General features: G+C 44.1%; 3 protein-coding genes across 3 annotated transcripts; all 3 read right to left on the reverse strand.

Moving 5' to 3' along the window:
- Window positions 1-8,751: 8,751 nt before the first annotated feature.
- Window positions 8,752-9,491, reverse strand: LOC128367704 (putative olfactory receptor 13C6). The gene is given in 2 exon segments (XM_053328316.1): window positions 8,752-9,038; window positions 9,041-9,491. Coding segments are annotated over 2 exon segments (738 nt in total).
- Window positions 9,492-12,200: 2,709 nt separating this feature from the next.
- On the reverse strand, window positions 12,201-13,130 carry LOC128367515 (olfactory receptor 11A1-like). Its single transcript, XM_053328085.1, has one exon. The coding sequence runs from the start codon at window positions 13,125-13,127 to the stop codon at window positions 12,201-12,203; it is 927 nt and encodes a 308-aa protein (XP_053184060.1). The 5' UTR covers window positions 13,128-13,130.
- Window positions 13,131-18,005: 4,875 nt separating this feature from the next.
- Window positions 18,006-18,932, reverse strand: LOC128367506 (olfactory receptor 11A1-like). The gene has a single exon (XM_053328075.1). The coding sequence runs from the start codon at window positions 18,930-18,932 to the stop codon at window positions 18,006-18,008; it is 927 nt and encodes a 308-aa protein (XP_053184050.1).
- Between the last annotated feature and the right edge of the window lie 4,430 nt (window positions 18,933-23,362).

Consider the following 23,362-nt stretch of genomic DNA (forward strand, 5'->3'; position numbering starts at 1 on the left):
TGAGTGACAAGTGACAACTGAAACTCAAATTACACCCCCTGTATATAACACTTGTTGCAAAATGGCAATTCAATGTTCAATTTTGTCATACAATTTAAAAGATATTGTGCAATATGCAATAGGCAATGCTATCTTCAGTACAGTTTTAATTATCTCAATGAAAATTGTGAATTAATTAAATTCCATATTGCCATGGTATTATTGCACCTTTATTCGAATGGCAATAATAATAATAATAATAATAATGATAATAATAATAATAATAATAATAATAATAATAATTAAAGCTGCAAGCAGCGATGATCGGGCCCAAGCTCCCCCGCCCCGCCACTACTGAGCGAGACTTGCTGTGACGCATACAGAGTCAATATAAAGTTGGTTGGATTAGGAGGAATTCATTAAAGTATGTGGTGTGAAAATTCTATCAAACCGCGCCAAAATTGCAAATTCACTTCAAAATGGCCGACTTCCTGTTGGAGTGAGGATATGGGTCCAAGAGACTTTTTTGTGCCTCTTTATGTGATACATATATATATACCAAGTTTTGTTCATCTACGTCAATCTGGAGGGAGGGGCTCAATTTTCTTAATCTTCTACGGGGTGCAGTACCCCCATTTGGCCAGCTGTTCCTGTTTAATGGCGAAACATCAAAATTCCTCACATCGCCACAAAGCAACCAAATCCCTAATCAGAAAGTTTTTGATAACTTTTCATCTCCAATGTCTCAAGATGTTTCTGAGTGAATTTGAAGTCAATCGGATTAAATCCGTAGGACAAGTTCGTTAAAGTACGTGGCGTGGAAAACGCCAAAATCGCACATATTTTTCAAAATGGCCGACTTCCTGTTGGAGTGACGTCATGGGTCCAAGAGACTTTTTGGTGCGTCTTTACAAGATACATATGTGTACCAAATTTCGTTTGTCTATGTCAATCTGACTTGAGGGGCTCAATTTTTTTTCAATTTTCAATAGGACGCTATTGTATCCAGTAGGTGGCGCTATGGAGCTGACACAGTATTGATGCATATACGTGTTCAGGGCGGGACCCTCTACATGCGTGATTAATTTGGTGTAGATCGGACAATGTCTGTAGGAGTTATAAGGACTTCCTGTTTAATGGCGAAGGATCGAATGGCGAAGGAAATTGTCGGCGCCGCCACGGCCAAACCGGATCCCTAATCAGAAAGTTTTTGATAACTTTTCATCTCCAATGTCTCAAGATGTTTCTGAGTGAATTTGAAGTCGGTCGGATTAAATCCCTAGGACAAGTTCGTTAAAGTGCGATGCGTGAAAAACGCCAAAATCGCGCCAAAAACGCAGATTCAATACAAAATGGCCGACTTCCTGTAGGAGTGTGGGTATGGGTCCAAGAGACTTTCTTGTGCGTCTTTACACGATACATATGTGTACCGAATTTCGTTTGTCTAGGACAATCTCAGAGGTGGGGCTCGCTTTTTTTAATTTTCTAGGGGGCGCTATTGAGCCATTTTTTGTCGCCCATTTTCGTGATCCTTAAAATATCAAATTTTTCGCCGGGTCGGACATGATTGCAAATTTTGGTGACTTTTCGAGCACGTTTAGGCTGTCAAAAAGGCGTTTGTTTTGTATAATAATAATCTTGACGATTACAATAGGGCCTTCGCACTATGCAGGGATCAGTGTAGTCAAATATGGGTTATCCTGGTAACTTGATGATGAGACAGCGGGGCGCTGGAAGCCCGGGGGCAGATGTTCCGGTTGGAGCAGAGTGCTGGCAGCTCTCGGTGCCAGGAGCCTTGACTAGAGCAGGCTTCTGTGGCAACTAGAGCAGGATGTCCACGATAAAAGCTGCCTGCTGTCGAACTAGGCGAGCCAAGGTTGGGTTGAGTAAACGGCGGGGTCACTGACATCAAACATCCTGGCCGAATTGAAGTGGTGCAGATGTAGTGAAAAACAGCAGGGGTCATTAGCATCCTGGTGCTGATGTTCTGGCCTAAGCCGAGTGCTGTGATTGGAATGAAGGGACGGCAAGGGTTGTAGGCATCCCGGTGCCCGATGTTCCCATTGGAACGAAGTGCTGTGGTTGGACAAATAAACAGCATGGGTGGCAGGCATCCCGGTGCCTGATGTCCATAACTAAGCAAAGTGCTGCTGTTAGATTTAAGGAAATAGCATGGGTCGTAGGCATCCCGGTGCCTGATGTCCCTGTCTAAACAGGCGCTGTGCTGCTGTTGGATTTAAAGAAACAGCATGGGTCGTAGGCATCCCGGTGCCTGATGTCCCTGTCTAAACAAGCGCTGTGCTGCTGTTGGATTTAAGGAAACAGCATCGGTCGCAGGCATTTTGATGCCTCAAGTACACGACTAAGTGAAGTGCTGCTGTTGGATTTAGAAAACAGCATGGTCGCAGACGTCCCGGTGCCTGATGTCCCTGTCTAAGCGAAGCGCTGGGGTCGTAGTGAGGAAACGCCATGGATGCTGGTATCACTGTGCCCGATGTTCCCGTCTAGCGGAACACTGATTGGAGTTAGAAAACCACATGGGTCGCAGGCATCCTGGTGCCTGATGTCCCTGTCTAAATGAAATGCTGTCTAAATGAAACGCGTGGCTGGAGTAAAGAAAACCGCATAGGTCGCAGGCATCCCGGTGCCTGATGTAGACGACTAAGCGAAGTGCTGCTGTTGGATTTAGAAAACAGCATGGTCGCAGGCATCCCGGTGCCTGATTTCCCTATCTAAACGAAGCGCTGTGGTCGTATTGAGGAAATGGCGTGGTTGCTGGTATCACTGTGACTGATGTTCCGTCTAAACAGAACACTGTGGCTGGAGTAAAGAAAACCGCATGGGTCGCAGGCATCCCGGTGCCTGATGTAGACGACTAAGCGAAGTGCTGCTGTTGGATTTAGAAAACAGCATGGTCGCAGGCATCCCGGTGCCTGATGTCCCTGTCTAAACGAAGCGCTGCGGTCGTATTGAGGAAATGGCGTGGTTGCTGGTATCACTGTGACTGATGTTCCGTCTAAACAGAACACTGTGGCTGGAGTAAAGAAAACCGCATGGGTCGCAGGCATCCCGGTGCCTGATGTCCCTGTCTAAACGAAGCGCTGCGGTCGTATTGAGGAAATGGCGTGGTTGCTGGTATCACTGTGACTGATGTTCCGTCTAAACAGAACACTGTGGCTGGAGTAAAGAAAACCGCATAGGTCGCAGGCATCCCGGTGCCTGATGTCCCTGTCTAAACGAAAAGCTGTGGCTGGAGTAAAGAAAACCGCATGGGTCGCAGGCATCCCGGTGCCTGATGTCCCTGTCTAAACGAAATGCTGTGGCTGGAGTAAGAAACCGCATGGGTCGCAGGCATCCCGGTGCCTGATGTCCCTGTCTAGGAGCGGCTCTGCGGTTGGAGTGAGGAGACGGCAGGGCGTTTATGACTCAGACAATATAGAAGCAATTTCAGGTTAGTTGTATTTGTGATAAATTGTGTTAGTAGCTTGCGATCCAGCTTTTAACGTGGACAATACAGAGTGATTTCGGTTAGTATTGTGGTAACTGTGTTAATAACGTGCAATACGATGCTTTTAATGGCAGATGATGCCTAAAATGACGGTTGACTCGATATGCTGGCAACGTGCAACCTGGTGTTTGTAATGTTCAAGCACGTGTAACGGTGTGCAATGGCAAAGTGACGTTAGAGTAGCTGCGCGAGAAGCTTCCAGCTGGTATATGGAAAAGACAATGTGGAAGTAACTTTAAATTAATTATGAATCTTTACTACAAAGTAGTGGAGATGGATAACGTATGATGCAGGACTGATGCCGTTGGTATAATGCCATAGACTGTATAGAAGAAATGGACGTAACAATGTGACTTCACCCACTGGTTTGTGGACTGCTGCTCGGGAGCCACTTTTATTTATTTATTTATTTATTTATTTATTAATTAATTAATTATTTATTTATTTTTTCTCCTTCTTTTTCTTTTATGACACCAAAACCATAATACTGACAAGTCTGAGTAGAATGAGTAGCGCAATACCACCTGGCCCCTGCCGGGGGGCGCTGTGGCTGTGGGACGCTGTGGCCGTGGGGCTACGGGGCTCTGTGACGTCACGCGTGCCGAACCGGGCGGTGATTGGCTTAGACGAAAACCCGGAAGGCGGGAGCGCCGGTTGCTGTTTGTTGATGCTGAGTAAACAATGAAACTTTAGTTTGATGTGGCTGAGGTTGATCGGGAATGCATCCTATGCAGGGATCGTTGGCAGTTCGGTCGCTGATGTCGGGGTCCTTTGTGGATGTAAAAGCGGCCGGACGGAGAGTGCGACTCCGGTGTGGTGGAGAGTTATCTGGACTGTTGAAGCGGTTGAAGAGGGGAGAGTTGAAGCTGCTGCTCCAGCGGCTTTGTGCGTTGCTTCCCTGTTTTTTTGGGGGTTTTTTTGCCCTCGCTAGTGGAGGAGAGGAAGCCGGAGATCTACCGGGAGTGTCACATCAGTGTGGGTTGAAGAGCCTGCAAGGCCGGTGGTATGTGCCTGCGGGACCGGCATGTGCCCCGCGGGGCGCTCGGCTGCGGTCTGCTGCTGTGTGATGAGAGGAGAACCGGTTTCCCACGAATCTTCAGTCAAGTCGGACGGGTTGATCTGCAGTTCGTGATCCGTGGTGAGTTCACTCTTGGAGTAGTAATCGTAGCATTTGTTCAAGTTGTGTTGATGCAATGCGGGAAGTACGATCTGTTTCTGGGTTGATCATGAAAGCTTGACTGAGACTGCCTGCACGTGAAACTCGAAAGCGAGAGTGAACGAGGGGGACGCTGTTAGGTCTGTTTATATAGGAGCCGGAAGGGGTGTCATTGGTGTGTGTTCCCGCTCCTGAAACTGCGCTTATCAAGCTTCGAAAAAAGTTACTTGTAATAGTTAGTTGTTGTTTTTTTTGTGTGATTTAGCAATGTGTGAGGTTTTTTGGATGAGATTTGACAGCAGAGGCAGCAAAATGGGCATGTGAACTTGTGGAGGAGTGCAAGGACCATGGTTGGTGGGGACGCTGCCACGCCATCCTGGGTCGTTCCCTCCTCATAGGTCTAACAGCACTTGGTGTGACCTGAGCAGCAGAAAGGGGAGCCACACATAGCATCACAGAAGCCACAGAAAAAGCCACAAGGTGGCTTTGGATTAAGAGGGGAGACCCTTGGTGTGTTGCTGCAGGAATGCAAGCTGGGATTTGATTACCCCAGCTGGGTCACCTGGGTGGGGGTCTGATGTTGAAAGACCCGAAACCCCTGATGAACCCAGGAACATCACTGAAGTTGCATCCCATCGCATTATAGAGATGTACTGTATCTTAAAACCAAACCAGGATCTCTCCTGGGCCTTGCATACATCCACCATCATTGGGAAGGCACAACAGTGTCTCTTCTTCCTGCGGAAGCTGAGGTGAGCCAGTCTGCCACAGAACCGTCCGTCTGTCCGTCTTCTGCCCCTTATCCGGGGTCGGGCCACGGGGGCAGCAGCCTAAGCAGGGAAGCCCAGACTTCCGTCTCCCCAGCCACATTGTCCAGCTCTTCCCGGGGGATCCCGAGGTGCTCTCAGGCCAGCCGAGAGACATAGTCTCGTCCTGGGTCTTCCCCGGGTTCGCTTGTACCCGTGATCTTGTTCTTTCGGGCACTACCCAAAGCTCATGACCATAGGTGAGGGTAGGAATGAAGATTGACTGGTAAATCGAGAGGTTTGTGTTTCGGCTCAGCTCCCTCTTCACTGTGCAGAGCCCACATTACGGCAGACGCCGCACCGATCCACCTGTCGATCTCATGCTGCATCCTTCCCTCACTCATGAATGAGACCCCGAGGTACTTGAACTCCTCCACTTGGGGCAGGATTTCATCCCCGACCCAGAGGGTGCACTCCACGCTTTTCTGGCAGAGGACCATGGACATGGATTTGGAGGTGCTGATTCTCATCCAAGCCGCTTCCCACTCGCCGACGAACTGATCCAGTGAGAATTGGAGGTCACGGTCTGATGAAGCCAACAGGACCACATCATCCGCAAAAAGCAGTGACCCAATCCTGAGGTCACCAAACTGGACCCCCTCAATGCCCTGGCTGCACCTAGAAATTCTATTCATAAAGACTATGAACAGGATTGGTGACAAAGGGCAGCCCTGGCAGAGTCTAACCGTCACCGGAAACAAGTCCAACTTATTACCGACAATGTGGACCAAGCTCTGACACTGGTCGTACAGTGAACCCCGTATCAAGGGGACCGATACCCTGTACTCCTGGAGAACCCCCCACAGGACTTCCTGAGGGACACGGTCGAATGCCTTCTCCAAGTCCACAAAACACATGTGGACTGGTTGGGCAAACTCCCATGCACCCTCCAGGACCCTGCAGAGGGTGTAGAGCTGGTCCACAGTTCCACGACCCGGACGAAACCACATTGCTCCTCCGGAATCCAAGATTCGACTATCCGACGGACCCTCCTCTCCAGTACCCCGGAATAGACCTTACCAGGAAGGCTGAGGAGTGTGATCCCCCTATAGTTGGAGCACACTCCTCCGATCCCCCTTCTTAAAAAGAAGGATCACTACCCCAGTTTGCCAATAGAGGCACTGCCCTCGTTGTCCAAGCAATGTTACAGAGTCGTGTCAACCATGACAGCCCCACAACATCCAGGGCCTTAAGGAACTCAAGGCGGATCTCATCCACCCCCGGGCTCTGCCACTAAGGAGCTTTTTGACCACCTCGGCGACCTCAGCCCCAGAGATAGGAGAGCCCACACCCGGGTCCCCAGGCCCTGCTTCCTTACCCGACGGCGTGTCAGTGGGATTGAGGAGGTCTTCGAAGTATTCCTTCCACGAAAGCATAACGTCCCGAGTCGAGGTCAGTATGGTCCCCCACCATACACAGTGTACATACATGGTGCACTGCTTCCCCCTCCTGAGATACCGGATGGTGGTCCAGAACCTCTTTGAAGCCGTGCGGAAGTCGTTCTCCATGGCCTCACCAAACTCCTCCCATGACCGTGTTTTTGCCTCAGCGACCACCGCAGCTGCACTCCGCTTGGCCTGTCGGTACCTGCCTGCTGCCTCCGGAGTCCCACAGGCCACAAAGGCCCTATAGGACTCCTTCTTCAACTTGACGATTCGGATATTGCCGCCACGACAGGTACCGACCACCTTACGGCCACAGAACCAGTCGGCCGCCCCTACAACGGAGGCACGGAACATGGCCCACTCGAACTTAATGTCCCCCGCCTCCCCCAGTACACGGTCAAAGCTCTCGGAGGTGGGAGTTGAAACTCTCTCTGATTGAGACTCTGCCAGACGTTCCCAGCAGACCCTCACAATGCGTTTGGGTCTGCCAGGTCTGACTGGCATCCTCCCCCACCATCGGAGCCAACTCACCACCAGGTGGTGATCAGTTGACAGCTCCAGCCCTTTCTTCGCCCGAGTGTCCAATACATGCGTCCGCAAGTCCAACGACACGACTACAAAGTCAATCATCGAACTGCGGCCTAGGCTGTCCTGGTGCCAAGTGCACATGTGGACACCCTTATGCTTGAACATGGTGTTTGTTATGGACACGGGGTGGGCAATAAGTAAGCCACCCCTGTCCAACGCCTCTCACCAGCAGCAAATCCAGAGTGGAAGAGAGTCCAACCCCTCTCAAGAAGACTGGTTCCAGAGCCCTTGCTATGCGTCGAGGTGAGGCCGACTGTATATCTAGCTTCTTCTCAACCTCGCACACCAGCTCAGGCTCCTTCCCTACCAGAGAGGTGACATTCCACATCCCTATAGCTAGTTTCTGCAGCCGAGGATTGGACCGCCAAGGTCCCCGCCTTCGGCTGCCGCCCAGCACACACTGCACCTGACCCCTTTGGCCCATCCTGCAGGTGGTGAGTCTGCGGGATGTGGGTCCCATGTCGCCTCTCCGGGCCCCATGGGTGCAGGCCTGGCCACCAGGCGCTTGCTACCAAGCCCCACCCCCAGGCCTGGCTCCAGGGGGGCACCTTTTTATATTGTGTATTGAACTTTATTGCTCTTATAGATTGTCAATATTTTATTTATGTCTTAATGTTTTAATTGTCTTAAATGTTCTTATGGCTCAGGGAGTGCTATCTAAATGTTGTTATATGTTGTTGTATATAATGACAATAAAGCTATTAAACTACTTGTCCCCTTAAAGAGAAAGGTCCCTGCAAATAAATAGAAGGTTGTCCTAAGTGATCACTTTCATCCTATGATGAAACATTTCATTTATCTTGACGGGAGTGGTGTCTTCCAGGATGCCCCCATCCATAAGCAACAAGGGTTCACTGACTGGTTTGATGAGATAATAGAATATGAAAATGATGTGAATCATATGCCATGGCCTTTGCAGTCACAAGATCTCTACCCAATTGAACACCTGTGGGATTTTGAACCAATGTGTTAGACAGCACTCTCCACCACCATCAAAACACCAAATGAGGGAATATAGTAGAGTAGAGTTCAAAGACTCTAGAATCAATGCCAAGGTGCATTGAAGCTGTTCTGGAAGCATGTGGTGGTCCAACACCTTACTTTGTCACCTGTCTGTATACACATACATGCACGTTCATAACAGTTAATTGAAACAAAGTGAACATTTTAAATGACTAAAAATGAATTAAAAGATATTTATGAATAATTTCAACAAATGGACAAATCAGTACATTAGTCAAGCTGATGATATACTCTTTACTCTCTATCATATATAAAACTACATAGTCTACATTAAATGCCTTCCAAGAATCCATATTTATGCACTATTTATGCACTCAAACAGGTGAAGCTGATTAAAACCAACAAGTGGGGTAAACATGTTTCTGCTGCCTTTTTCCTGACTTCTTTACAACTTTGGTAAGTTAATATTAATATCCTTACATATGTAAAAATTACAAAGAGCATAGGGAGTAGTACAAAATTGATTAAAAGAACCACACCATATATTGTCACAAATTTTGATCTCACACAATGAAGACTGTAAACTACATTGTTACAAAATATTCCTTTTAAATTAAAGTTGCACAGTTTAGTATCAGCAATGCCCGTAGACAAGCTGGCAAAAGCCATGATAAAACCAGAAAAATACTGATAGTAGTTTTTCTCATGATAACTGGATATTGCAGAGGTTTACATATAGACACATACCTGTCATAAGCCATGGCTGACAACAGTAAGAAATCAGACATGCCTAAAGTGTAAAATATAAAAAACTGAAAAAGACAGACTGAATAGGATATGATCTGTTTTTCAGATAAAAAGTCAATTAACATTTTTGGGTAGATAGTAGTGCTGTAAAGAACAGCATTCAGTAACAAAGCTGCAATGAAAACATACATAGGCTCATGAAGGTTTTCATGAACCCATATAAGACACACAATAATGATATTACTGCCGATTATTAGAATATATACTGTAAACATGATCAAAAAATAAACATATCTGTATTTGTCCACTTCCACATACCCACCAATAGTTATATATGTTACATTTAATTCATCATCCATTAAGATTATCAAAAAAGTAGAAGTTCAGCAATAAAATAGATTACAAAACTAGTGCTTCATTCAATGTCTTCATTCATAGATATTCTACCTTGAAATACACTCTCATGTTCATCTTAGACATTCACACAGTGAACTGTCTCTGTGTCAATGGAATGTTTTCTATGGAATTGCTTGACCCTCTATGGATCTCATTAAAGTCTTCACCTAAATAGCAACTACTCGCTCTTAACTTTACTAAACTCGAGAGGCCTAAAGTTGCAGCAATTGTTTGGCCTACTTTGCTTGGGCGTGTGCCCCATAATACAACATTACACCCCACATCTTCTGCACCAACTGTTATTTTCCCCTTGGGTTTTTATATTGGGATATTTTTATACTGGGATAAACGTGTTAAAACATATATATTAATGTGCACTAATACAACGTTTTTAAAGATGCTTGTGTTGCTTCCCCAACTCAAAGTATTCATAACTCAATATCGAGTACTCAATATTGAGTATGAATACCAGAGCACCAATGCTATCCACCAATTTTTTAAATCTGCTTATCACACTCAATGTGATACACAGATTTTCACAAGATGATAGATTGCTATGGTATATCAAACTGAATCTGTAATAGATGGAACCTTTATTGTCCTCCAGGAAACATGTAAAAACATCCAGATAACCTTACTGCAGTATACCGATGTACATGGTGATGTGGTCATGTCTCGTTTACAAAGTCAGAGTTTGCCCTGATACCAAACCAGTACATTGGATAATTGAGAAAGTTTAACCAAAATGAGTGGCCAATCAGACCTGCAAGATTTTTTTTCTAGAACCCAGCACTGCAAGAGGTGGCAGCCTGACATGACAGCTTCACTCTGCTTTACTTTTTTCTTACTTTTAAGATATTTTTGAAAAACCTAATTTTAGATGCTATATTTTGGCCAAGTGTTTTATTTTATTACCTTAGCAGGCACTACCTCAGAGAACAGTGTTTATGTGAAGCAGTGTTTCCCTGTTTAATTCTCAGCGTTGCTGCAAAAATGACTGTGCTTGAAGTAACATGACGTTAACTATGTTGATCACTTGCTCGATTTCATTAGAAGTTGCTAGCAGCTAGTTAACCATATAACTTTGCTTTTGGCTTCAGTGTAGGCTTCATAACACAACCTGCCCCCTCCCTTCATAAGCTACTGAAGTAGGGGAGGACAAAAGCAGACAACTCAACTCTCCTGGACGTCCTGTGACTCTCCAGCATATTGATAGGGGCTCCTTGACGCCTGCAAATGAGACACAATCTCCCACAATCTGGAGCGAGCAAGCAAGAGCGCGCACTAGAGTGACTGACCGCGCGCGCGTGTGAGTGACTATCAATGCAGCGCGTGTGAATGCACAGCTTCCTGATAGATCTATGTTGCTGCTTATTAGACCAATCGCACCTAAATCTTCCAAAGTGCAGGAGCAGTTCACACTACATACAACTAGAAAGTGTGTGCTGCATCCTGCCAAGGTCGGCATGAAGCGTGTGTGCGCACGTATGCACGCGCACAGAAAACGATGGGTTTTCTATGGCTTTTGCGCGTCATATCAATGATATCATGTCAGTGTGTGGATCATTAACCTTGTTGCAGTGTACTCCCTGGTTCTAGTTAGTGAACTATCAGCTTCTACCTGCTCAGATCTCATATTCAGCAGCAGGAGAGGAGGAGAGCAGCAGGGGAATCTAGCACACATAGTGTATGGAAGCCTATCGATGGAAAAAGTAAAACTGGTAGCCTAACTACAAAAATAAACCATTATTATTATTTATCTTTTATTTATTGCTCCAACAGCTCAGGTCGACTGAACAACAGAAAATACCTCTTTTTGTGTAGCATACATGTGTATGTTATTTTGTTAAAGCTATCAGACATTAACATTTAGTTGTTTTGTTTGAATTATTATTTATAATTTAATATTACTTTAACAACTCAGGGATGTCCAAGAGGCAACATGTTGTTTGAGCATTTCTAGGGGAAATACTGGTGCAGTATAGGGGTTTGAAAAAACTGTTTAATTTGAAACATTTTAATTTCATGGCTCACATTTGTGCAGTTTTTTTTATTTTATAGACTCTACTTTGGCCAAGTGCTTTATTTTTATCTTACAGCACTACTTCAGAGAGCACTGAGTAGTCAGAGCACTTTACTTATTATTTAAAAACATATTGGTTAATCTATTGAACAAGTCATTACATTGACACAGACTGATATGCATTGTTTATGGGAATGTCATTCATGGTTTATCATCTCTAGAAGTGTATGATTCAACTTGTTTGTTTTTTTAAGAAGGAAAAGAAAAATTGCAATTATTGATTACATCGACTCACAATACTTGTAGAATCGCAATTATCAAGAATCGTGATACAAATCGATTCAGCACCTTAGAATAGTGATACAATCTAATTGTGACCAAAGCATATCATCCCACCCCTAATACACACAAGTTCATAACAGTTAATTGAAATAAAGTAAACATTTTAAATGACTTAAAATAAATTAATAGACATTTATGAATAATTTCAACAAATGGATAAATCAGTACATTAGTCAAGCTGATGATATACTCTTTACTCTCTATCATATATAAAAATACATAGTCCACATCAAATGCCTTCCAAGAATCCATATTTCTGCATGATTATTCAAAAATAAATTGTTATACATTTATCAGTGTAAAAGCATCAGAGTCTTTTGGCTCGGCAGAACAACCTTTTGAGGTGTTTAGAAATTTCTTTCATTTTGAGCCCGTATATGAGTGGATTAAACAAAGAATGATACAAAACTATTTGTAACGTCATTATTAGACGTGCCATTTTTGTAAACTTAGATTCCAGTCGAGCTATACTGACATCATATACACTAAAACAGGTGATGCTGATTAAAACCAACAAGTGGGGTAAACATGTCTCTGCTGCTTTTTTCCTGGTTTCTTTACAACTTTGGTATGTTAATATTAATATCCTTACATATGTAAAAATTACAAAGAGCATAGGGAGTAGTATAAAATTGATTAAAAGAACCACACCATATATTGTCACAAATTTTGATCTCACACAATGAAGACTGTAAACTGCATTGTTACAAAATATTCCTTTTAAATTAAAGTTGCACAGTTTAGTATCAGCAATCTGTATTACTAGCACTGCCAGTAGACAAGCTGGCAAAAGCCATGATAAAACCAGAAAAATACTGATAGTAGTTTTTCTCATGATAACTGGATATTGCAGAGGTTTACATATAGACACATACCTGTCATAAGCCATGGCTGACAACAGTAAGAAATCAGACAAGCCTAAAGTGTAAAATATAAAAAATTGAAAAAGACAGACTGAATAGGATATGATCTGTTTTTCAGATAAAAAGTCAATTAACATCTTTGGGTAGATAGCAGTGCTGTAAAGAACAGCGTTCAGTAACAAAGCTGCAATGAAAACATACATAGGCTCATGAAGGTTTTCATGAACCCATATAAGACACACAATAATGATATTACTGCCGATTATTAGAATATATACTGTAAACATGATCAAAAAATAAACATATCTGTATTTGTCCACTTCCACATACCCACCAATAGTTATATATGTTATATTTAATTCATCATCCATTAAGATTGTCAAAAAAGTAGAAGTTCAGCAATAAAACAGATTACAAAACTAGTGCTTCATTCAATGTCTTCATTCATAGATATTCTACCTTGAAATACACTCTCATGTTCATCTCAGACATTCACACAGTGAACTGTCTCTGGGTCCATGGAATGTTTTTTATGGAATTGCTTGACCCTCTATGGATCTCATTAAAGTCTTCACCAAAATAGCAACTACTAGCTCTTAGCTTTACTAAACTCTAGAGGCCTAAAGTCGCAGCAATTGTTGGACCTACTTTGGCGTGTTCCCCGTAATGCAACATTACACCCCACACCATTAAAATGGGGACCTGGGAAAAAAGTGTAAATAGGTAGATATGCACCAACTGTTATTTTCCCCTTGGGTTTTTATGTTCAACTGGAATAAATGTGTTAAAACACATATATTAATGTGTACTAATACAACGTTTTTAAAGATGCTTGTGTTGCTTCCCCAACTCAAAGTATTTGCCAAAATTGAGTGTGAATACCAGAGCACCAATGCTATCCACCACATTTTAAATCTGCTTATCACACTCCATATGATACACAGATTTTCACAAGATGATAGATCACTATAGTATAACAAACTGAATCTGTAATAGATGGAACCTTTATTGTCCTCCAGGAAACACATCCAGATAACCTTACTGCAGTGTACCAATATACATGGTGATGTGGTCATGTCTCGTTTACAAAGTCAGAGTTTGCCCTGATACCAAACCAGTACATTGGATAATTGAGAAAGTTTAACCAAAATCAGTGGCCAATCAGACTGATCAGACCTGCAAGATTTTTTTTTCTAGAACCCAGCACTGCAAGAGGTGGCGGCCTGACATGACAGCTTCACTCTGCTTTACTTTTTTCTTACTTTTAAGTTTTTTTTACAAGAAACCTAATTTTAGATTGTGTATCTGTGTAAAAAGTTACTTGTAATAGTTAGTTGTTGTTTTTTGTGTGATTTAGCAATGTGTGAGGTTTTTTGGATGAGATTTGACAGCAGAGGCAGCAAAATGGGCATGTGAAATTGTGGAGGAGTGCAAGGACCATGGTTGGTGGGGACGCTGCCACGCCATCCTGGGTCGTTCCCTCCTCATAGGTCTAACAGCACTTGGTGTGACCTGAGCAGCAGAAAGGGGAGCCACACATAGCATCACAGAAGCCACAGAAAAAGCCACAAGGTGGCTTTGGATTAAGAGGGGAGACCCTTGGTGTGTTGCTGCAGGAATGCAAGCTGGGATTTGATTACCCCAGCTGGGTCACCTGGGTGGGGGTCTGATGTTGAAAGACCCGAAACCCCTGATGAACCCAGGAACATCACTGAAGTTGCATCCCATCGCATTATAGAGATGTACTGTATCTTAAAACCAAACCAGGATCTCTCCTGGGCCTTGCATACATCCACCATCATTGGGAAGGCACAACAGTGTCTCTTCTTCCTGCGGAAGCTGAGGTGAGCCAGTCTGCCACAGAACCGTCCGTCTGTCCGTCTTCTGCCCCTTATCCGGGGTCGGGCCACGGGGGCAGCAGCCTAAGCAGGGAAGCCCAGACTTCCGTCTCCCCAGCCACATTGTCCAGCTCTTTCCGGGGGATCCCGAGGTGCTCTCAGGCCAGCCGAGAGACATAGTCTCTCCAGCACGTCCTGGGTCTTCCCCGGGTTCGCTTGTACCCGTGATCTTGTTCTTTCGGGCACTACCCAAAGCTCATGACCATAGGTGAGGGTAGGAATGAAGATTGACTGGTAAATCGAGAGGTTTGTGTTTCGGCTCAGCTCCCTCTTCACTGTGCAGAGCCCACATTACGGCAGACGCCGCACCGATCCACCTGTCGATCTCATGCTGCATCCTTCCCTCACTCATGAATGAGACCCCGAGGTACTTGAACTCCTCCACTTGGGGCAGGATTTCATCCCCGACCCAGAGGGTGCACTCCACGCTTTTCTGGCAGAGGACCATGGACATGGATTTGGAGGTGCTGATTCTCATCCAAGCCGCTTCCCACTCGCCGACGAACTGATCCAGTGAGAGTTGGAGGTCACGGTCTGATGAAGCCAACAGGACCACATCATCCGCAAAAAGCAGTGACCCAATCCTGAGGTCACCAAACTGGACCCCCTCAATGCCCTGGCTGCACCTAGAAATTCTATTCATAAAGACTATGAACAGGATTGGTGACAAAGGGCAGCCCTGGCAGAGTCTAACCGTCACCGGAAACAAGTCCAACTTATTACCGACAATGTGGACCAAGCTCTGACACTGGTCGTACAGTGAACCCCGTATCAAGGGGACCGATACCCTGTACTCCTGGAGAACCCCCCACAGGACTTCCTGAGGGACACGGTCGAATGCCTTCTCCAAGTCCACAAAACACATGTGGACTGGTTGGGCAAACTCCCATGCACCCTCCAGGACCCTGCAGAGGGTGTAGAGCTGGTCCACAGTTCCACGACCCGGACGAAACCACATTGCTCCTCCGGAATCCAAGATTCGACTATCCGACGGACCCTCCTCTCCAGTACCCCGGAATAGACCTTACCAGGAAGGCTGAGGAGTGTGATCCCCCTATAGTTGGAGCACACTCCTCCGATCCCCCTTCTTAAAAAGAAGGATCACTACCCCAGTTTGCCAATAGAGGCACTGCCCTCGTTGTCCAAGCAATGTTACAGAGTCGTGTCAACCATGACAGCCCCACAACATCCAGGGCCTTAAGGAACTCAAGGCGGATCTCATCCACCCCCGGGCTCTGCCACTAAGGAGCTTTTTGACCACCTCGGCGACCTCAGCCCCAGAGATAGGAGAGCCCACACCCGGGTCCCCAGGCCCTGCTTCCTTACCCGACGGCGTGTCAGTGGGATTGAGGAGGTCTTCGAAGTATTCCTTCCACGAAAGCATAACGTCCCGAGTCGAGGTCAGTATGGTCCCCCACCATACACAGTGTACATACATGGTGCACTGCTTCCCCCTCCTGAGATACCGGATGGTGGTCCAGAACCTCTTTGAAGCCGTGCGGAAGTCGTTCTCCATGGCCTCACCAAACTCCTCCCATGACCGTGTTTTTGCCTCAGCGACCACCGCAGCTGCACTCCGCTTGGCCTGTCGGTACCTGCCTGCTGCCTCCGGAGTCCCACAGGCCACAAAGGCCCTATAGGACTCCTTCTTCAACTTGACGATTCGGATATTGCCGCCACGACAGGTACCGACCACCTTACGGCCACAGAACCAGTCGGCCGCCCCTACAACGGAGGCACGGAACATGGCCCACTCGAACTTAATGTCCCCCGCCTCCCCCAGTACACGGTCAAAGCTCTCGGAGGTGGGAGTTGAAACTCTCTCTGATTGAGACTCTGCCAGACGTTCCCAGCAGACCCTCACAATGCGTTTGGGTCTGCCAGGTCTGACTGGCATCCTCCCCCACCATCGGAGCCAACTCACCACCAGGTGGTGATCAGTTGACAGCTCCAGCCCTTTCTTCGCCCGAGTGTCCAATACATGCGTCCGCAAGTCCAACGACACGACTACAAAGTCAATCATCGAACTGCGGCCTAGGCTGTCCTGGTGCCAAGTGCACATGTGGACACCCTTATGCTTGAACATGGTGTTTGTTATGGACACGGGGTGGGCAATAAGTAAGCCACCCCTGTCCAACGCCTCTCACCAGTGGCAACTCCAGAGTGGAAGTGAGTCCAACCCCTCTCAAGAAGACTGGTTCCAGAGCCCTTGCTATGCGTCGAGGTGAGGCCGACTCTATATCTAGCTTCTTCTCAACCTCGCACACCAGCTCAGGCTCCTTCCCTACCAGAGAGGTGACATTCCACATCCCTATAGCTAGTTTCTGCAGCCGAGGATTGGACCGCCAAGGTCCCCGCCTTCGGCTGCCGCCCAGCACACACTGCACCTGACCCCTTTGGCCCATCCTGCAGGTGGTGAGTCTGCGGGATGTGGGTCCCATGTCGCCTCTCCGGGCCCCATGGGTGCAGGCCTGGCCACCAGGCGCTTGCTACCAAGCCCAACCCCCAGGCCTGGCTCCAGGGGGGCACCTTTTTATATTGTGTATTGAACTTTATTGCTCTTATAGATTGTCAATATTTTATTAATGTCTTAATGTTTTAATTGTCTTAAATGTTCTTATGGCTCAGGGAGTGCGATCTAAATGTTGTTATATGTTGTTGTATATAATGACAATAAAGCTATTAAACTACTTGTCCCCTTAAAGAGAAAGGTCCCTGCAAATAAATAGAAGGTTGTCCTAAGTGATCACTTTCATCCTATGATGAAACATTTCATATATCTTGATGGGAGTGGTGTCTTCCAGGATGCCCCCATCCATAAGCAACAAGGGTTCACTGACTGGTTTGATGAGATAATAGAATATGAAAATGATGTGAATCATATGCCATGGCCTTGCAGTCACAAGATCTCTACCCAATTGAACACCTGTGGGATTTTGAACCAACGTGTTAGACAGCACTCTCCACCACCATCAAAACACCAAATGAGGGAATATAGTAGAGTAGAGTTCAAAGACTCTAGAATCAATGCCAAGGTGCATTGAAGCTGTTCTGGAAGCATGTGGTGGTCCAACACCTTACTTTGTCACCTGTCTGTATACACATACACGCACGTTCATAACAGTTAATTGAAACAAAGTGAACATTTTAAATGACTAAAAATGAATTAAAAGATATTTATGAATAATTTCAACAAATGGATAAATCAGTACATTAGTCAAGCTGATGATATACTCTTTACTCTCTATCATATATAAAACTACATAGTCTACATCAAATGCCTTCCAAGAATCCATATTTCTGCATGATTATTCAAAAATAAATTGTTATACATTTATCAGTGTAAAAGCATCAGAGTCTTTTGGCTCGGCAGAACAACCTTTTGAGGTGTTTAGAAATTTCTTTCATTTTGAGCCCGTATATGAGTGGATTAAACAAAGGATGATACAAAACTATTTGCAATGTCATTATTAGACGTGCCATTTTTGGAAAATTAGATTCCAGTCGAGCTATACTGACATCATATGCACTCAAACAGGTGAAGCTGATTAAAACCAACAAGTGGGGTAAACATGTTTCTGCTGCCTTTTTCCTGACTTCTCTACAACTTTGGTATGTTAATATTAATATCCTTACATATGTAAAAATTACAAAGAGCATAGGGAGTAGTACAAAATTGATTAAAAGAACCACACCATATATTGTCACAAATTTTGATCTCACACAATGAAGACTGTAAACTACATTGTTACAAAATATTCCTTTTAAATTAAAGTTGCACAGTTTAGTATCAGCAATCTGTATTACTAGCACTGCCATTTGACAAGCTGGCAAAAGCCATGATAAAACCAGAAAAATACTGATAGTAGTTTTTCTCATGATAACTGGATATTGCAGAGGTTTACATATAGACACATACCTGTCATAAGCCATGGCTGACAACAGTAAGAAATCAGACATGCCTAAAGTGTAAAATATATAAAATTGAAAAAGACAGACTGAATAGGATATGATCTGTTTTTCAGATAAAAAGTCAATTAACATTTTTGGGTAGATAGTAGTGCTGTAAAGAACAGCGTTCAGTAACAAAGCTGCAATGAAAACATACATAGGCTCATGAAGGTTTTCATGAACCCATATAAGACACACAATAATGATATTACTGCCGATTATTAGAATATATACTGTAAACATGATCAAAAAATAAACATATCTGTATTTGTCCACTTCCACATACCCACCAAGAGTTATATATGTTACATTTAATTCATCATCCATTAAGATTATCAAAAAAGTAGAAGTTCAGCAATAAAACAGATTACAAAGCTAGTGCTTCATTCAATGTCTTCATTCATAGATATTCTACCTTGAAATACACTCTCATGTTCATCTTAGACATTCACACAGTGAACTGTCTCTGGGTCCATGGAATGTTTTTTATGGAATTGCTTGACCCTCTATGGATCTCATTAAAGTCTTCACCAAAATAGCAACTACTAGCTCTTAACTTTACTAAACTCAAGAGGCCTAAAGTTGCAGCAATTGTTTGGCTTACATTCCAGCATACCAATATACATGGTGATGTAGTCATGTCTCGTTTACAAATTTGCCCTGATACCAATCCAGTACATTGGATAATTGCATGTCATTTAGATATATTGTTTATAGTTTAAAATGTATCATTGTTGCGTGGCAATGTAGTTAAACATATCACTGTTCAGATTTTTAAAAATGGTGCATTATTGTGCTGATCTGCTCTGCCTTGAGAGTTGTCTGCCATAAAGCAAACATTTTAAGGAAGAATCCACTAAAAGCATATAATCATGGAGCATCTTGTGGCCTTATGGTCCCTACTTCAATTCTGGCTGATAACATTTTTTCTCCCATTGCCCATCTTTATCTCTACTGAAATACAGAAAAAAGAATAAAGAATCTATATGTTCACTACATACATTTTTGGCAGGGCTTGTTTTCTCAGAGTTGATTTGAATGGTAGTAGTATGTAGAGGCTGTGGAAAGAAAGTTTAACCAAAATCAGTGGTCAATCAGACTGATCAGACCTGGAAGATTTAGTTTTTTTCTGGAACCCGGCGCTGCAATAGGTGGCAGCCTGACATGACAGCTTCAGTGTGCTTTGGTTTTTTCTGACTTTAAGATATTTTTTAAACCCAATTTTAGTGTATTCATTCTGTGTAAAAAGTTAATTGTAATAGTTAGTTGTTGTTTTTTTGTGTGATTTAGCAATGTGTGAGTTTTTTTGGATAAGATTTGACACCAGTGGCATCAAAATGTGCATGACAATGCCCTTAGCAACCAGCAAAACAACAACAACAGAGGGCCTTCTATTCACGTGAGGAGTTTTTCCAGTACCAGGATCTACTAGTTGCTTGTCTAAGGGAGATACCTGGCGAGCTGAGGATAAGGAGGAGAGGAACTAGAGCGATGGTGAGTAGGAAGACGATGGAGAGGAGGTGGAGATATAAGCCATGTCTTCCCTCGGTTGTCATGGGGAATGTGCGCTCTCTGAATAACAAGATGGATGAACTCTCTGCCTTAGTGAGTGGACAGCGGGAGTAACAGGAGTGCAGTGTTATATGCCTGAAATAGACGTGGTTGAACGGAAACATACCAGACTGTTAAGTGGAACTACCTTGCAGACACAGCATCCCAACCCTCTTCCCATAATCCACATGGATTTCAGCCAGGTTGAGATCTCAAAGACAATGACTAACTTCAACCAGTGTGTGACCTGTAACACCAGAGGGAATAGGACCTTATTATATGCCAATGATAAGAAGGCATATAGTGCCACAGCCCTCCCTCCCCTTGGATGTCCAATACAGCTTACTGCTACATACAACCCTCTTGTCAGGAAACAGCCCATCACCAACAGTGGTCTGTGGAAGCAGAGCAGGCCTGGGTGATGTTTCAGTAGAACTATGGTGGCAGGAGCATGTCTATGTTCCCCCAACCTTATGTCATTCGTATTTTCCCTCAGTTTTATGTTCCCACAGACCTATGTTCCCTCAGTCCTATGTTTCCTCATTCCTATGTTCCCTCAGTCCTATGTTTCCTCATTCCTATGTTTCCTCATTCCTATGTCTCCTCATTCCTGTTCCCTCATTCATATGTTCCCTCAGTCCTTTGTTCCCTCATTCCTATGTTCCCTCAGTCCTTTGTTCCCTCATTCCTATGTTCCCTCAGTCCTTTGTTCCCTCATTCCTATGTTCCCTCATTCCTATGTTCCCTCATTCCTATGTTCCCTCAGTCCTATGTTCCCACAGTCCTATGTCCCCACAGTCCTATGTTCCCTCAGTCCTATGTTCTCTCAGTCCTATGTTCCCTCAGTCCTATATTCCCACAGTCCTATGTTCCCTCAGTCCTATGTTCCCTCAGTCCTATGTTCCCACAGTCCTATGTTCCCTCAGTCCTATGTTCCCTCAGTCCTATGTTCCCCAAGTTTAATAATAAAATAATGTATTTCACCTGTCTTTGAAGTATTTTCATAGATGAACAACAAGACATTATAAGCTTTAGGGAATGGCCATACCTGTGCTGTGGTAATGTAGGCCTGAGGAAACATAGAGCCTAATTTTGATGGGAGGAAAATGTCTTAGAAATGGGGAACATAGGGCCATCTACACCTTCTACTTCAACTCCAGGACGTGCCCCCTGCGGAAGTTCTCAGATGACTCCTCCATTGTTGGCTGTATCACAGACAATAAGGAGGAGTACAGAGACCTAGTTGAGAGCTGCAACAGGAACCGCCTACAGCTCAAGCTCAAGCTTCATACAGAAAACCAAGGACTTCCGGTGCAGAAAGTACCCCCCGACACCTGTTTTCATAAATAGGGAGGGGGTGGAGATAGTGGACACCTACAAGTTGATAGGCTAATGATAAAAGTGTGGCATTGTGCTATTGGATAGTGTGAGTGACAAGTGACAACTGAAACTCAAATTACACCCCCTGTATATAACACTTGTTGCAAAATGGCAATTCAATGTTCAATTTTGTCATACAATTTAAAAGATATTGTGCAATATGCAATAGGCAATGCTATCTTCAGTACAGTTTTAATTATCTCAATGAAAATTGTGAATTAATTAAATTCCATATTGCCATGGTATTATTGCACCTTTATTCGAATGGCAATAATAATAATAATAATAATAATGATAATAATAATAATAATAATAATAATAATAATAATTAAAGCTGCAAGCAGCGATGATCGGGCCCAAGCTCCCCCGCCCCGCCACTACTGAGCGAGACTTGCTGTGACGCATACAGAGTCAATATAAAGTTGGTTGGATTAGGAGGAATTCATTAAAGTATGTGGTGTGAAAATTCTATCAAACCGCGCCAAAATTGCAAATTCACTTCAAAATGGCCGACTTCCTGTTGGAGTGAGGATATGGGTCCAAGAGACTTTTTTGTGCCTCTTTATGTGATACATATATATATACCAAGTTTTGTTCATCTACGTCAATCTGGAGGGAGGGGCTCAATTTTCTTAATCTTCTACGGGGTGCAGTACCCCCATTTGGCCAGCTGTTCCTGTTTAATGGCGAAACATCAAAATTCCTCACATCGCCACAAAGCAACCAAATCCCTAATCAGAAAGTTTTTGATAACTTTTCATCTCCAATGTCTCAAGATGTTTCTGAGTGAATTTGAAGTCAATCGGATTAAATCCGTAGGACAAGTTCGTTAAAGTACGTGGCGTGGAAAACGCCAAAATCGCACATATTTTTCAAAATGGCCGACTTCCTGTTGGAGTGACGTCATGGGTCCAAGAGACTTTTTGGTGCGTCTTTACAAGATACATATGTGTACCAAATTTCGTTTGTCTATGTCAATCTGACTTGAGGGGCTCAATTTTTTTTCAATTTTCAATAGGACGCTATTGTATCCAGTAGGTGGCGCTATGGAGCTGACACAGTATTGATGCATATACGTGTTCAGGGCGGGACCCTCTACATGCGTGATTAATTTGGTGTAGATCGGACAATGTCTGTAGGAGTTATAAGGACTTCCTGTTTAATGGCGAAGGATCGAATGGCGAAGGAAATTGTCGGCGCCGCCACGGCCAAACCGGATCCCTAATCAGAAAGTTTTTGATAACTTTTCATCTCCAATGTCTCAAGATGTTTCTGAGTGAATTTGAAGTCGGTCGGATTAAATCCCTAGGACAAGTTCGTTAAAGTGCGATGCGTGAAAAACGCCAAAATCGCGCCAAAAACGCAGATTCAATACAAAATGGCCGACTTCCTGTAGGAGTGTGGGTATGGGTCCAAGAGACTTTCTTGTGCGTCTTTACACGATACATATGTGTACCGAATTTCGTTTGTCTAGGACAATCTCAGAGGTGGGGCTCGCTTTTTTTAATTTTCTAGGGGGCGCTATTGAGCCATTTTTTGTCTCCCATTTTCGTGATCCTTAAAATATCAAATTTTTCGCCGGGTCGGACATGATTGCAAATTTTGGTGACTTTTCGAGCACGTTTAGGCTGTCAAAAAGGCGTTTGTTTTGTATAATAATAATCTTGACGATTACAATAGGGCCTTCGCACTGTATAGTGCTTGGGCCCTAATAATGATACATTTTATTTGTATTGCACTTTACATTTCAGCAATCTCAAAGTGCTACAGAGTAAAACATTTTAAAAAAGGTTAAAAGGAGAACCTTCAAAAGACATTTAGCAAAA

This window comes from Scomber japonicus, chromosome 11 (assembly GCF_027409825.1).
Source record: "Scomber japonicus isolate fScoJap1 chromosome 11, fScoJap1.pri, whole genome shotgun sequence".
NCBI lineage: Eukaryota > Metazoa > Chordata > Actinopteri > Scombriformes > Scombridae > Scomber > Scomber japonicus.

Excerpts from the sequence above, each read along its gene's own strand:
- LOC128367515 (XM_053328085.1), bottom strand. The coding sequence starts at position 13,127 with ATGGATGATGAATTAAATATAACATATATAACTATTGGTGGGTATGTG.
- LOC128367506 (XM_053328075.1), bottom strand. The coding sequence starts at position 18,932 with ATGGATGATGAATTAAATGTAACATATATAACTCTTGGTGGGTATGTG.